The 16,006-nt window shown below is 35.6% G+C and overlaps 1 protein-coding gene and 1 non-coding gene across 2 annotated transcripts; both read right to left on the reverse strand.

Moving 5' to 3' along the window:
* Positions 1-3,544: 3,544 nt before the first annotated feature.
* LOC104115396 (protein OCTOPUS) lies at positions 3,545-7,283 on the reverse strand. The gene is made up of 2 exons (XM_009626016.4): positions 5,071-7,283; positions 3,545-3,975 (listed from the first exon to the last, which is right to left on the reverse strand). The coding sequence occupies exon 1, from the start codon at positions 7,067-7,069 to the stop codon at positions 5,084-5,086; it is 1,986 nt and encodes a 661-aa protein (XP_009624311.1). The 5' UTR covers positions 7,070-7,283; the 3' UTR covers positions 3,545-3,975; positions 5,071-5,083.
* Positions 7,284-13,012: 5,729 nt separating this feature from the next.
* Positions 13,013-13,117, reverse strand: LOC117281236 (small nucleolar RNA R71). The gene has a single exon (XR_004511849.1). It is a non-coding gene; the product is annotated as a small nucleolar RNA R71 (small nucleolar RNA).
* Between the last annotated feature and the right edge of the window lie 2,889 nt (positions 13,118-16,006).

Here is a 16,006-nt window from a genome sequence, read left to right on the forward strand (position 1 = left end):
GCACATATTTTTCGTGTGCAGATCCAGGTACTCCTTATCAATTGCACTATCAGTGAGCCGGCGCAGCTTTGGAGACTGCAAGGTATATCTGCCGTGTCCGCAGACCTCGGAGTCCTCTTCTACTCTTTCTCATGTCCATTATCTTATGTATTTTTCCTTATTAGACTCTAATGTATAGAGATACTAGATTTTTCTTTCTGTAGTTTGTGTGTGATGACCCAAAATGTCATCTTTAAAGTTAATAATTAATTATGTGTTCTAAGACCTCGAAAAGTACTATTTATCATTCCTCGACTTACGTGCGCAGTCCGTAAAATTTTTCGCAAAGTTTTTATGTGAAAAATGGATTAAAATATGAAATAGAGCTTTAAAACTCAACTGAGTTGACTTTAGTCAACATTTTGAGCAAACGGACTCGGATCAGTATTTTGACAGTTCCTGTAGGTCCGTATCGTAGTTTGGGACTTGGGCGTATGTGCGAAATCAAATTTCGAGGTCTTAGAACACAGAATTAATTATTAACTTTAAAGATGACATTTTGGGTCATCACATTGTGATTTACGATGTTCCGGTTTTTGGAATTTGTTGTGTATTTTTGAATAGGTGGTTAAATTTATATTTTTATTTCACTATTCCGCAAAAAAAATAAAAAATATTAGGTTTACCTAGTTGTAGAGACTAGGTGCCGTCACTACGTCACACCGAGGGAAAATTGCGTCGTGACAGTAAACCAGCTGAAGTTGTTGCGAGTAAGTTACCACCCAAGTATGAACTTGAATATGAATATCAACACCTGAATACACAGTTTTCAACGTTATGCATAATGGATATTCAGTGATATCCAGGTTTTTCTTTTCCATCTCCATATATAAGCGCACATTCATATCATTGTATATTGGAATTGCTACATAGCCATTCTTCACTGTATATTTTATCTCCATCTCACTTGTAATTGAATCCCTACCCAATTGCTTATATATCTCATCAACAAAATACTCATAGGCCATAGCCATAGTCCGAATTGATCGGCACACCTAACAAGGAAATTAACAAATTTACTCTCACTTACCCACTCACCACTGTGTTGAAGTAAAACCGGAATCAAAATTAGAACAGTAGTTCCAACATTCACAATCTCCATAGAAATTAATTGAGTCTGTCAATTTTGTATCAATTTCACAATTTCAGAACGATATCTCAACTCTATTAACCTGATTATATGCCGCAATTGTGCAAACACTTTGAATTTTAGCGTGAATTTTTTTGGAGCTCTGCTCTGGGTTTACTCTTCAGAAACCCTAGAATTTTTTGATAATGTGAATATTTGGGTGACTTTTATACCGTTTGGGGGGTTGAAGATTCCGTACTGAACACGTGAATATAGGATACAAAATCGATTAGGAGTGATTTCCTTTCCATTTTAGTTGAGCTTATGGTATCAGATTTTTCAATTGCTAGCCGTTATTATTATTTTTATGCTATGACTTGTATGGGGTCATTTTGTGGCTACCGGGTGATATAAGTTTGGCCCGAGTAACTACAAATGAATTTTACTCTAAAATATATCTCTTAATAGTGCTCAAGAGATGTCCAACAAAAAAAGGCCCGACTTTATACTGTGAGTGGCCCAGTGAGCTAAATAACCATTGCAGAACAGCCCAAACCAGAAAGTGGGTTTTGACATTTCAAAGACACAATAAGACATTTCCTGAGAAATCTACGCGGTTTGCCTTGTTGAAACACCTGTTCATTCTAATACTTGCTTTTTCCAGTTTTATTTACATTTTAATTTAATACTATGCATATTTAAAAAGTAAGTATGAAAAGACTTGGTGATCGTAGTAATCAATTACAGCCTCTTCAATTAGTAATCAATTACAATTAACTCAAGCTAATAAAAACTGTTTCACCGCGTACTTGCTACCTCTCATCAGCATTGATATCGAATAACTCTGTCTATTAAAGTTTATGTACATGGAAAGAAATTATCAAGTATTTTTCGTCCGTAACAAGCGAGGCAAATGCAATCTTGATGTACTGTGAACCAGTATTTTGGACGCGAAGTATAAATTTATGAATAAAATTTTCTAAAATTGCAAACAATAATAGATATGGACTTATAATATTAAAAATACAATGAGTTCAATATTATTGTTCTTGGAGTTAAAGGTCATAATAAAACATGTAATTGTGAGACTCGTAAAACTATTTTCAATTTTCATGCACCTCATCCACGTTGTACATAACTGTTGAAAAAGAAGGCAAACCCTACTAAAATCTCCAAGAAAATCTTTGCCAACCATTTCCACTAAAGAAGAGGACTTAATTGGGAGGAGGAAAGTAGACATATTGGCATTGGGTTTTGAGCCTCTTTTGTTTTCTTTTTTCATCTTTTTGTTGGTCATGAATTGAAGGTAGAAAACATGTACTGATGTTTTCTTTAATTTTTTCCCTCACTTTTTGACTTTAATAGGCAGCATATTTTGATCATTGAGCTTTTACTTGATGAGTTGATTGAGGAAAGAAACACCAAAAAGTGGACACAAACATGAAACTCTCAATCTCATATTTAGAATTTTTTTAGGGATTTGCCGACTTTATTAGTACTCTGATTTCCCATTAAGATGAGGAAAACACCTCAGTATTTAGACATATAATCATTGCTTTGTATTCTTTTTTCTTTTTCACTTCATTTCCTTTTCAAAAGAAGAAAGGAAAGAAATGTTTAGGCTGATGAATTAGGCCAAATAATGCTTGGATTTCCACTTAGAGCTGGTTTCTTCACTCCCATAATATTTGATAATTTTCTTTCATTTTTTTTTTGAAAATATTGTTTGTTAATGGAATATGATCAATTTTTATAAAAAAAAAATATTATTTTTTCAACTTTTCAAAATCCAGTTTAGGGCAGTTTTTGGGTAAATTTTTTTTTTTCCACTCATAAAACTTCAAGTTTTTTTTAAAAAAAAAAATGCATGTTCAAACGCAATTTCAACTTACAAAAATTTACTAGTTTAACACAATTCCAAACACTTATTCTTTTCAAATCTTAACTAAATTATGTCCAATCGCTCGCTAAGACTCTTCCCTTTTCTCCATTTTCCATGCATTCATTAAGATTTTTATGGGTAATATTGCAAAAACTATAGTGAAACTCTCCAGAGTTCAGACCAATCCATAGCTTTTCTCCAAAGAGATAAAATCTCTAACATGTAATAGAATCTTACCATTTATATCATAGTTATTCCTGCAAATTATGATCTTCCCTTGAAATGTGAGCAAATATATCATGTCGATTGCTCAATTATACTTTGGCTATGTTACGTTGTTTTAGAATTACAACGAGATGCCTCTGAACTAGCTGGAAAGATGAAATTGAAAAAAGATGTACATTGCGCATTCACATGTAATGAATCCAAATGGAACAAATGGATATTAAGGATTCATATAACCGACTCAATTGAATTAGGATTGAAGCGTTGTTATTGGTATGAATTTGCTGTGAAATAAGGGAATCAAGAGAAAAACTTCTCCTTACAGCAGATCCACCAGTTTATCTTTTATCATTTCTAACCAAATCTAATGAAACATACACACCCCAATTGAGAAAGCAAGAAAAATCCAAGTCTTCTGAACTAAGAGCGGACACTACATATACTAATTAAGTGAACATTTACATATAACCAAGACAAATCTTGTGCAGTTTTTTTTTACACAATCCCCCTATTTGAAACTTTAGCAGTAGTGTAACTGCAGTCTTTCCAAACAAGGTCTAAGGTAGAGTTTCCAGAATACACTTGTTCAAAGTAATGCCATTCAATACTCTACATAAATTTGCTGATTCTCAAACTGAGTTACCATAGAGCCTATTAGCAACTGAAACTTCTTTCAAAAGGCAGTTTTTGCGCGCTGATATTTTCAGTTACCAAGAAAGATAAGCGGCTTGTAGTACAATCCTAAGCCTCAAACTCATTCCTGGATAAAAAAGGGTAAAGAAACTTAATGTCAGTTCCAGCAGGGTATACACAATGAACATCATAAGCACACAACCTTGGATATGTAACTTTATCTAGTCAAGTAAAAACTTTTAACAGCTTGATCCACACCACATTATTGTTTTTCTTTTTTGGGTGGGTGATCCACTATGTTTTGTTTCCTTGACAAGGACTAGTCCGAAAAGAGCAATTGACGCTGACCAACAGAACAATGAACTCAACAAACAACAATCATGAAAATCACTAACAAGTGTACCTGTCAAGAGCTTGGGTTTCATGTATCCTGAATCTCAAAAGATTAGCTGATTTAAGTAACCTTTGGAAATTCACATCATTGTTATAACAGCCATATTGATGGCTTCAGTTTTCCAAATAAAATTTTCCGGTATATGCACAGAACAAGTTGGAACATATCATTACTGGCAACATTGCTATAGCAGAATCATAGCTGTTATGAGTATGAAAAATGGGTTAAACAACGTATAAAGTCAATCATCTAGAAGTCCTAGCAATTAAGAGAGATCTGCTGCATTTCTCCTATAATACAAGTGTGGAAATGTGGAAACGTTTAGAAGGAAAGCAGCGTAAAGGACCCAAGTAACGTGAGATTGGTAACAAAAAGATACACCCTGGCTGTCATACTACCAAACATGATACAATCCCCAACTTCCATAATTATAATTCCATTTACAGTAATATGCTTGCTCATACATATCCAATAGTAAGAACATTTTTGAATGGTTTGGACATTCAAATAACACTAATGACAACTGAAGGTACTCCGAATTTACAGGTAAAAATCAGCAAAACAAAATTAAGTGAAACAGAAGTATGTACAAACACAGTAATCCTACTCAATTAAGACATGAAACAAAATCATTGAGGGTGAAATGAGAGACATAATATTAGCACTAAAAGGAAAGGTTATGACAAAGAAAAGACTTTTCCTGTTATTAGAAAAAATCCAAGGAGTACATAGATGACATATGCATTGTCGCGAGATTACATTGGCACAAGGGATATGGAAACAAATGCAAGGAAAATTAACATTTTGATCAAAAGAAGCACTAAGGACCTTGGATTGGATATCAGTACAGTCGAAGTAAGCTCCTCGCAATTGAGTGTGAGCCATTTGGCCTACTTTTTCCTGGTAAACCTCTCCGGCTGCCTCTCATGGGTGTCAAGTAGAACCTCAAGAGTCCATTATCAAGATGACTAGGTGAATACCTCGCACTCCGATTCCTCTCCAACACAAAATCATCTCTTTTCTTCTTTACATGCCCATTCATCTCAACACCAGATTTCCTCACACTCCCACCAAATGATCCACCAATACCATTTGTCGAGCTTCTCCAGCTCACACTGCTATTACTCCTGAACACCTTCCTATTAATACCACCTCTTACATCACCATTAGTCCTCAAGTCTTGCCAAGATTCAGAAAACGACCTCTCCACTCCATTTGATCTACTATACCTATCATCTTCCTCATCTTTGTTCCCATTACTACTACTTCTCCTATGTATAAACCCCCATAAATTCCAGGCCCACCTCCTTGACTTTTTCGACGACCCCTTTCTCTCCCCACCATTTCCAATCACTGAACAATTATCCCTAAAACCTGTCAATTCAAAAGTCTCAGAGCCGTCATCTCTCAAAGAATTGGAATTCGAAAACGAATTTGAATCCCTCTCACCAACCAACACTTTGGCTCCATGAAATTGATCACTCACACTCACAGCAGGCAATACTACTTTATTAGCATTAGACATTGCAGCAGCCTTCATCTCATCAATTTCAGCCACGACAGCAGCTGCAGTCTTCCTAATTGAATTAGACCTATCAAGACTCTTCCTTCTCCTCGTAGACGAATCAGAGTAATACTCCTTAGTCTGAGTAGTACCTCCAGGGACCCCACCTTCATCCTCATTGATAGAATTCATTGAAATACGTGGTGGTTCTTCAACCAGTATCTGGTTATCCGTGCGGGGAATTTGCACAACAGGGACATCTTCTATCACTGAAACCATAGGCGGCATTCTAGGAAAAGCACTCCTGCCAATCAAATAACCGTCCCAAGAAGCACGAGGCTCGTCGAAAGAATACCTCGGATCATCAAAGCTAATCCTACCAGCATCGAGTGAAAACCGAGGATCAGTATCACAAGACCTTCTCCCAAAACCATAATCCGCTATCTCCGATTGGGTATCCCTATTATTATAACGCCTTGAAATAGGCTTTCCTACAGGCAATGTACCCGAATTTTCGCCATTGTTTCTCTTTTTCAGCTTCTGTTTTCGCCTCCAGTTGTGCCATTTCTTGCTAAACACCGATGCAGCTGACCAAAAACTCCCTGCAACTGAAGCCTTTTTCGCCTGCGAATCAAGATCTATATGATCTTTCATCGGCTTCAATATATCCCCGTTATTCACCTCCTCCACTTCTTCTACTACAATCTCTGGTTCCACCTTGTTCTCCACTGGTTTCACCTCCTCTTCAGTTATTTCATCCACCACAGCCTCTAATTCTTCATCGTTTTCGGGTTCTTCTTCTTCTTCCTCATTAACAATATCATTTGGGTTTTGCGAACAAGTGGGTTTTTTAGCAGTACTTTTTGTCTCGTCGTCGATGGAGAACAAAGACCAAAGAGTATTACGAACACGAACGTCACAGGATTTCCGTTGGGGTTCAAAAGCAGAAGCATTAAAGCCCAACGCCTCGTTTTTCGAAGCAGAAAAAGACTTAGTCCGACGAAGCTCGGGGAAAAACGAGGAGTTGGGTTTAATATTCGGTTTAGGAGGAAGATTATTAGCAGAAGGTTTAGAGAAAAGGGATTTAATGGCAGCAGCAGCAGCAGAAGAAGAGGAAGTAGAAGGACGGCGAGAAGAAGAAGAAGGATTATTATTATTATTACTGTTATTGTCTAAAGTAGTGAGGCGTTCACAGAGACATTCAGGGCAAAAGCCGGTGAATTGTTCATCTGGGTGACGGTCGCAACTGAAGGAGGAGCGCGGTGGTTGCAGCAGCGGCGGCGGCGGCGGTGGTTGTGTTGGGTCTACACTGGTGGGATTCATTCCCGGCGAATTCTATGGTGCTGTGTGCAATGCGCACTCTGCTCATATTAGTTACAGCAGCATTATGTACCAGGGCGTATAGAAGTGAGGAGAAAACCGAAATTTGCAGAAATTTGTGTTCACAACGGGCAAGTAAGAGAGAGAGCGAGAGAGAAAGAGAGAGTGAAGAAGAAGACTAGAATGTGTTGGAAGGAGAGACAAATTAAAAGAAACAAGAAAATCTCTCTATCTCTCTTTAGATTCTCTTTTCTTGTTTCTCTCTCTAAATTCTCTTCTTTACTTAATTGGAATGACCAATATACCCTTCATACGTTTCTAAATTAATACTAATACAATATTAAGTACGTATAACATTTAGTAGGGGTTTGGACATAAGAATTGTAAAATTCTTAAAAATGGTTGAAATTTTTTTTCAATTGAAAATGTTATTTGAAATTTAGAGTTGTGTTTGGACATAAATTTTAGTTTTGATTGTTTTTTAAGTTTCGTGAAATTTGAGTAAAAATTTTGAAAAATGGTTTTTTGGAGTTTTTCAAATTTTCGAAAATTTTTAAATTGAATTTTCAAGTAAAAATTGAAAATTTTATAAACAAACGATGATTTCAAAAAAAATATTTTTTAAAAAAAAAAACTTCCATCAAATTTTATATCCAAACGGGCTCTTAATCTTTATACACAAACACATTATCACCGGTTAATATCTATAGTAATTGTGAATGAATGACCTTAAAATCTTTAGGTATAACCTATTAAATAATGCCATACGATGACCTTAAACAATTTACTTTATTCAAATGGAGAATGAAGTAACTTTTGTCCAATATTCAAAAACTATTCGATGTAATACGAATTAACTTGACTAGTTCTTGAAATAAAATTGAATGCAAAATAAATTAAATCATTTCCAAATTACGTTAAGAAAAGAGAAACTAAAAATAATAATCAACATTCATGTATCTTTCTCATTTCAAAGGTTTCTAATATTATCTTACAATTTTACTAACTCTTGAAACAGCGTTGAATATTTTGTGAAAACACACCACAAATTAACTTATCTCAATTTAAGCATTTCCAAACACCCAGCTGAATCAAAACTTTCACTTTTTTCCGTTAGTAATTTTTTTTAACAAGAAATGTATTATTTAAATTCATTTACTTTTATGAGAAGTTTGGATTTTCAAAGATTCCTGTCCTGATAGAAAGCAAAAGTAAATCACCCCATCACACTTTCATCTCCTTTCGCTTTCTTTGCTTTTTCTTCTTTTAATTTGTTGTGTGTGTGTTTTTTTAAAGAAAAAAAAAACTTATCTACTTTTTTTCCCTCTTTGTTGGTTAAGGGAGTTTCTTTTTGTTTTTGGGGGGGCTTTCTTTTTCAGTGTCTTTTTTTTTTGTTTTTTAGCACTAAATTTTGAGTCCCATCGTCGTGGGGCTTACCATTTGCTACTTGTGGGTTGTTATGTTTCACCTGACCCATACACAATACTCTCTCTCTCTCCTCGCGTCAGATTCAGCACTGCTCTAAATAAAGAAATTTGAGCATTTTTTTCGTTTAATAAAAATCTTATGGGACCTAAATTGTTGATTAGTTAAAATTTCAATGCGTGCACCGGACATCGAAGAGTAACAAAGTGTTGCACCACCTAGAAGTGTTATGAGATGAACGAGATTCTTTCATCTTTAATTAAAAAAATTGAATGTAAACATTGAAAAATTCCTATGGCTCCCACTTGAGACAAATTTGTTTTAATTGAATTAATAAATTTCGAATATTAGATGGTCCAATACAAAAAATACCAAAATTTCAAAGCTTTACAGTAGGTACAAGACTACTGAATTCTTAGAATGAGTACTGTTTTAGATAAAACACTTTATTCTTTTAGTGGTCTATTCGAGGATAGTCCAGATTAGTCAAACAAAATGGATTTAGGATACATAATAATAATAATAATAATAATAATAATAATAATAATAATAATAATAATAATAATAATAACAACTGATAGGGGAACTAATGTATTCATTACACATTTGTGAAAATAAATTCCTCTTTAATGGAGTATATATTTTAAAGAAATTTGTAACTGTATATATAGCTAAAACCGATTACATTAGTTGGCTTATAAGTATATCTGGAAATTTAGAGAATTCCATTGGATTTGATATGATCTAATTTTATTAATCAGTTATTAATAGCTTATAAGCATCTTGCTATGTTCTCATGATCTGAAAAAATAGTTTGCACTTTATTCTTAATTGACTTCAAGATAGTTAAAACTGCCTTAATTTAACCCAAGTGACTAAGTTTTGTGCTCATAGTTATAGGTTAAGATAAGAGGACAAAATTCCGTCCACTTGCCCCTACACTGACCAAATTCATGTCAAGAACAGTGCAAAACTTCTAATTCTAATGAAAATAAAAGAAAGCAAACATATTAAACTGAATTCTCAAATTAGATCGAAGCTAAGTGTTACTCACAATTCAAAATCCTCGAAGTATTACCCTATGGTGACAAAAAGTTCACTTTTAAAGTTGGAGGTTTAGATTGGGCACAGATTAATTCTTTCTTATACCATAGTTTTAGTTACTAAAAAATCATTATAAATAGAAATATAAAAAAAATACATTATTATACCAAATCTTATTTTGTCTTTTGGTTCAAAGGAACTGAAGGATCCTATTTGTTCAAACGACAAACTCATGTATTCTTTTAATTTATGGTATTTCTGAACAAGTTCATAAATAATAAGTCTAAAGGTATTCCCAAAATGTTTGCGATCGAATAAATAACTCTACGAACGGATGGTTGAATCGACTTGAAAAAAATATATTTCTACAAGTTAGACGTCCCGTCGCCACTTTGTAAAAAAAATCATTATGTATGACTATGTTAGATATTTGTGTTGCATAGTAAGTTCCAAAGTAGTTACTCATTAATTACCAAAATGAGAAACTAAAAGAATAAGTCCATGTAGATATGTTTGTACGTTGATGGCCTCCCAAATCATAATCTTAAGTCATACTTAGAAGAGTTAATTACCCGAAAGTAGTCTCTAAACTGTAAAATACCATACACAAACTTTGGTTGCCTTTTTTTTTTTTTTTGATGAAATCATAGCCACTAACGGTAAAAACAAAGCACTTTTGGTATGAAATTATTGTAATGGTCATGGATCAACTTACACAAGAAGAAAAGTTAAGTTAAAACTGTTAAAGGCATGCAAAAAAAGGCTTTGTAGCTGGTTTTGGACTTTAGCTCGGAAAAACATTATATATACATAAACATAATGTTTTCACTGAACTAATTAATGCAATAAATATATTATTTGTGTAATCCTTTATAAATTATCTATAATCAAATGAAATGAATTATCAAGGTAATATATATTTTTTTAAATTAAATTATTTAATTTATATACTAAAATTGGCTGTTTGAAGGTTTCAACTTTCACGTACTATATTCTTTCAATCTTGCCTTATAAAGTGAGATATAAACAAATAAAACTAAAGTTATAAAATTCAGAATAAAGTATTGAAAAGAGGTAGGTGGGGGCAAAGGAATGAAAGGAAATGTGGGGACTTGTCTGAAAAAGTCCAAAATGTGTCTCCTGGGGAGTCGCCAAAGAAAGGGAAATGACATATCTCACCCAAATCCATCAGATCTAAACGAAATTCACCCACATTCTCATTTTGTTGCAGCTTTTAGTAACCTAATTTTCATGAAATGTAATACTCATAAGAGTTTAGACCATGTGCACCAATAATTTACGTACGACAATATACAAGAATACAAGGATAACGAGTTTAGACCTTGTGCACCGCTAAACGTACGACAATATACGGCTTTAAATATAATAAAGGATAACGAGTTTAGACCTCGTGTACTAATAATTTCGATCGTGTCTGCAAATGGGGAGGTGAAGATGGTGGGGAAAGAAGATACTTATAAGTTTTTTTTTTTTTTGGTAATGACATGTGGTCCAGTAACACATTGCCAACGCATTAAAAGTGGGACCCACATATTGTGTCGTTAGTAAGAAGGGGTAGTTTTAAGCCTAAAATTAATGTTGAGGGTATTTACGAACCAAAAGGTGGACGAATGATATTTAGCTTAAACTATATATATTTATATGTATATCACTCATGTTTTACTTTTGATTCGTGGATTTAGGATGTAAAATGTGTTGATTTATATTAATTTGAGGTGTTTCTATGTGTAGGAATGATCCGGGAGCAATTGGGGGTGAAAGGTGCGAGATTAGAGCCAAAACGGACGAAAAAGCAAAAAATGAAATTTCCAGCGCCACAGCCAGCGCCTAGCGCTACCTGTGGCACCAGAGACAGTGTGCTCCAATTTAACAGCGCCAGGGACATCGCCTAGCGTTGGGCTGGGCGCTGGTGGCGTGAATTCTGTCCAATTTTGCCCGGGACAAGGTTATTTCGGCCCTAGACCTACCCAACACGTATAAAAGCAAGACTAAGCTTATTTTTAGAGGGGAGACGCCACTTTGAAGGGAGAATACACACGAGAAACATCCGGGTGCGAAGAGATCTCAATTTTCTTCATCTTTTCTTAGTATTTTCAATTAACCAACACTTATAAAATTATTTGATATTATCATGAGTGGCTAAAACCCATAGTTTCGGGGTTGTGATTTAACCGTGAATATTGTTGTTTAACGTTGACTTAACCTTGATTATAATTCACTAATATATGATTATTTTTTCAATTTTGTGATTAATTACTTAATTGTCTAGTCAACAGTTAAGTTCTATTTACTATCTATGTTATGCTTGGGAAAGCCATGTTTAGATTAGAGAAGAATTGAAGAGAGCATGATCTTAACTCTTAGGGTGGCGGATTTGTGGTTAGGATAGAAATATACCTAGTCACCGTACTTAATTTAATATCGTAATCTTAATGCATTCTTGATAGATTAATTCCGTAGGAATATAGGCAAGTAGTACTTCGGGAGAAGGCTATGAGAGCAATTATCGATTAATTAGCAACCATGAGTGAATTGTATGAAAGGGAGAGTTAATTAGAACACAATAGGATTGGTGAATCGATCACAATCTTGGAATATTTGTCTCTACTGAATACACAACAACCATTTTACTGCTTGATAATTTAGTTACTATTTAGAAGTATAGTTTAATATAACCACATTCTTGAACTCGAATTTGGCTTGACTGAATAACAATCTTGGTGAATCTAGTGGGTAGTTGATATAAGTCTATGTGGGTTCGACACTCGACTTATCATTTTATTACTTGTACGACCATGTATACTTGCGTGTGCGTTTGGGAGTAACAAATTTTTGGTGTCGTTACCGGGGACTTGAATATTGACTACTTTCTAGTTTTTGCTTTGTTTGTTTATTTAGTCAAGTCTAATGTTACTTGGTTGTTGCTCTGATCTCAGGAACTTTGATTGAATGCGCAGGGTCAGAAGCCAGGACCGACTTCAAGGCTTTGACCCCGAACCTGAGAGAACATTTCATAAGAGGTTGAGGGAAGCAATGGACACGAATAATATTCACGCACTTGTTCAATTTCCTGTGAACATGGCAGAGGAACATATGGTTGTTCAGGAGGTGGCAATGCCCAGCATTGCTAATGTCACCTCTAGCATAGTGAAGCCCAGAATCACTGGGCACTTTGAGCTGAAACAGAGCATGATCCAGCTACTTCATGCGAATGGGCAGTTTATGGGTCTTCCACGCGAGGATCCACAACAACATATCCTGAACTTCTTGGAGATTAGTGATACCTATATCACTAATCGGGTCACTCCAGACTATGTGAGGCTCACACTTTTTCCATTCTCTCTGTTGGGCGAAGCAAAGCGATGGCTGAAGGCAGAACCGGCTAATTCTATTACATCATGGAATGATTTGTCAAGGAAATTTCTCGCAAGGTTCTTCCCTTCAGGCAAAACTGCAAAGATTAGAAGTGAGATAGTTGCCTTCAGACAGAAAGCGGGAGAGTCTTTATACTCACCTTGGGAGAGGTTCAAGGGGCTACTCAGAGACTGTCCTCATCACAATCAGACAAACGAAGTGTTAGCTCACACTTTCATAGAAGGGCTACATTCTGAAACAAAAATTGTGGTAGATGTTGCAGTTGGAGGTCAAGTATTGGAGAAACGCTTTGACGAGATATATGTATTATTGAACAAATTCTCCAAAAGTAATCCGGATTGGCAATGAGAGATGGGCAGACACATAGTGTAAAAGTCTGCAGGGGTTCTCGAGTTAGATGTCGTCTCGGCATTATCAGCGCAGATTTCTACATTGACCAACAAAGTCACTCAGATGACTTTGGTTATTAACAAGCAACAAGCCGAGCCAGTGCAACAAGTTCAAATATTTTGTGAAGTCTGTGGAGAAGGTCACATGAGCAATCTATGCCCAGCAAATCCGGAGTTTGTATATTTTATGGGTAATGCAAATCGAGGCCAGATAAATCAGTATGGAGACACTTACAATCCCAATTGGAGGAACCACCCAAACTTCTCTTGGGGTGGAAACCAAGGTTCTCAGAATCAATTTCGACCAAAAGCACCTCAACAACAATATAGACCACCTTAGGCTGAATAATATGCAAACTCAATGAGTCACCTTGAGGAGATGATGAAGAGATAAATGGCTGACTAGCAGGCCCAAATAACAGAGATGATAAAAACATTAATGGCTGACCAGCAGGCCCAAGCAGCAGCGATGTGAAATTTAGAGCGACAAATGGTGCGCAACTTGCTAGTGCCCAAAATAATCGGCCAGTTGGGGCTCTTCCTAGCGATACTGAGCCTAATCCTAAAGCTCAAGGCAATGCGGTTACCTTGAGAAATGGAAGATTATTAGAAGAAGTTCCAAAGAAAAAGAAGTATACATCTCGTCTTGAATGAGAATTAGTTCCCAAGCCAGTTGAGGAGAATGAGAAAGAGAACAAAGGGTCAGAGCCAGTAATTGTGACAAGGCCACCACCTCCGTTTCCACAAAGACTGCAGAAGCAAAAAGAGGATGCTAAGTACAAGAAATTCTTAGATATTTTGATCCAAGTGCGTGTGAATTTACCTTTGGTGAAAATTTTGCAGGAAGTGCCTAAGTATGCAAGGTATCTCAGAGATATTGTGGCAAACAAACGAAGACATACATAGTTCGAAACAGTTGCATTTACTGAAGAGTACAGTGCCAAAGTTCAGAGTAAACTTCCTCCTAAGTTGAAGGATCCTGGGAGTTTCACAATTCCTTTGTCTCTTGAAAAACAAGAAGTTGGTAGAGCCCTGTGTGATTTAGGGACTAGTATAAATTTGATGCCATCCTTTTTGTTCAAGCAACTCGGATTGGAGGTGCTTAGACCTACTACAATCACTTTACAGTTAGCAGATAGGTCACTAGTTAGGCAAGAAGGAATTATTGAGGATGTGTTAGTTCGAGTGGGAAAATTTATTCTTCCTGCTGATTTTATTGTTCTTGATTACGAGGCAGATGAGGAAGTGTCCATTATTTTGGGGCGACCATTCTTAGCTATTGGTGGAGTGATTATTGATGTGAGGGAAGAGAAGTTGAAGATGAGAGTTGACAATGAGGAAATCACATTTAATGTGTACAAACCACTTAAGCTTCTTAAGCATTATGAGGACTTGTGCATGATTACTGTGGTCGAATTGAAGGGGATAGAGCAGAGTCCTTATATGAATTGTAGTGATCCAGATGGGACAACTGAGTTAGAAGAGGTGGTCTTGCAAGCTGAGTGTGTAAATGTGATTGAGAAAAGAGCCAGAGATGAAAGAAGAGACCTTCCAAGAGCGTGCAAAAAGGCTAGATTTCATGGGAGAAAGAAGAAGAGAAAGCGCCCAGCCTGAGTAGAGTAGAAGAGTCGTGCCACAACTATAAATAAGGCACTTGTTGGGAGGCAACCGAGCCTGTATATCTTTTATTGATTTATTAAATTTTTGTGTCAAGTTTTGTGTTGTTTTTATTTTGCAGAGTAAGGGAAGTGTGAGTACCCAAAGTTGAAGTTGATGAGCATGTTTGAGCTTAAGTGTGGGGTCGTCCCGACTCTAAAGATTGAGTATCATGTCCGATCTAGGCACGAGAGGATCTCAGGGAGTATTTCTCACCCTTGTTTTAATAATTTTCTATGTGATCATGCATCGAGGACTATGCATAATATAAGTTTGGGGTGAAAAAACTACTTTCTAAAGTATAATTGTATCAAACTATTTTTTAATTAATTTTTCTTTTAGAACTCGTAGAATACATAGTATAGGTTCTCAAAATAAATAAAGAAACAAAAATTGAAAAAAAAATCAGAAAAAGCTCGTACTTTTCCCGATGATAGAACTTTTGGATAATTTTCTTGAGGGATAAAGTCCAATTAAAAATATCAAAAAGATTTTTTTTTTGTTTTTTTAGGATAGCTAGGTAGTATCCTTTGGTTTTTCTTTGGGCGCCGGTTCTTTTCCAAGGATGTAGCTCGAATCGGGTACTTTAATTTTTTTTTAGGAGTAGTTAGGAAGAAAATGAGTTGCTCTGAGCTACCTAGTAACATGTTTCGTGCTGGCACATTAGGCTATGACATACATTCTGTATTCCCATATATTTGGTTTGAATTGTGACGTCTAAGTAAAGTAAATAGCCTATTTTGTGATGATTTAGCTCAGTGTTTGACTTGTATTCCACTTAGTGCAATATTGCTTAATTTTTCTCAATTATGTGTGCTTGTTTGACTTGAGAGTTGAGTAAAACCATCGTGATTGAGTCATGTGCAATGTGTGTGTGAGGATTTGTGATCTTCTGTGCTATCCTCTGTAGTGTAGAACTTGCCCCGTGTGTTAATCGAAGCGACATTGTAAGTTGTGCTAATCTAGGAGATGACATAGGCGTTTTCTTGCTTGATCATAGATGTGCATGTCACATAAAAATAAATTTTTT

This window comes from Nicotiana tomentosiformis, chromosome 7 (genome assembly GCF_000390325.3).
Source record: "Nicotiana tomentosiformis chromosome 7, ASM39032v3, whole genome shotgun sequence".
Taxonomy (NCBI): Eukaryota; Viridiplantae; Streptophyta; class Magnoliopsida; order Solanales; family Solanaceae; genus Nicotiana; species Nicotiana tomentosiformis.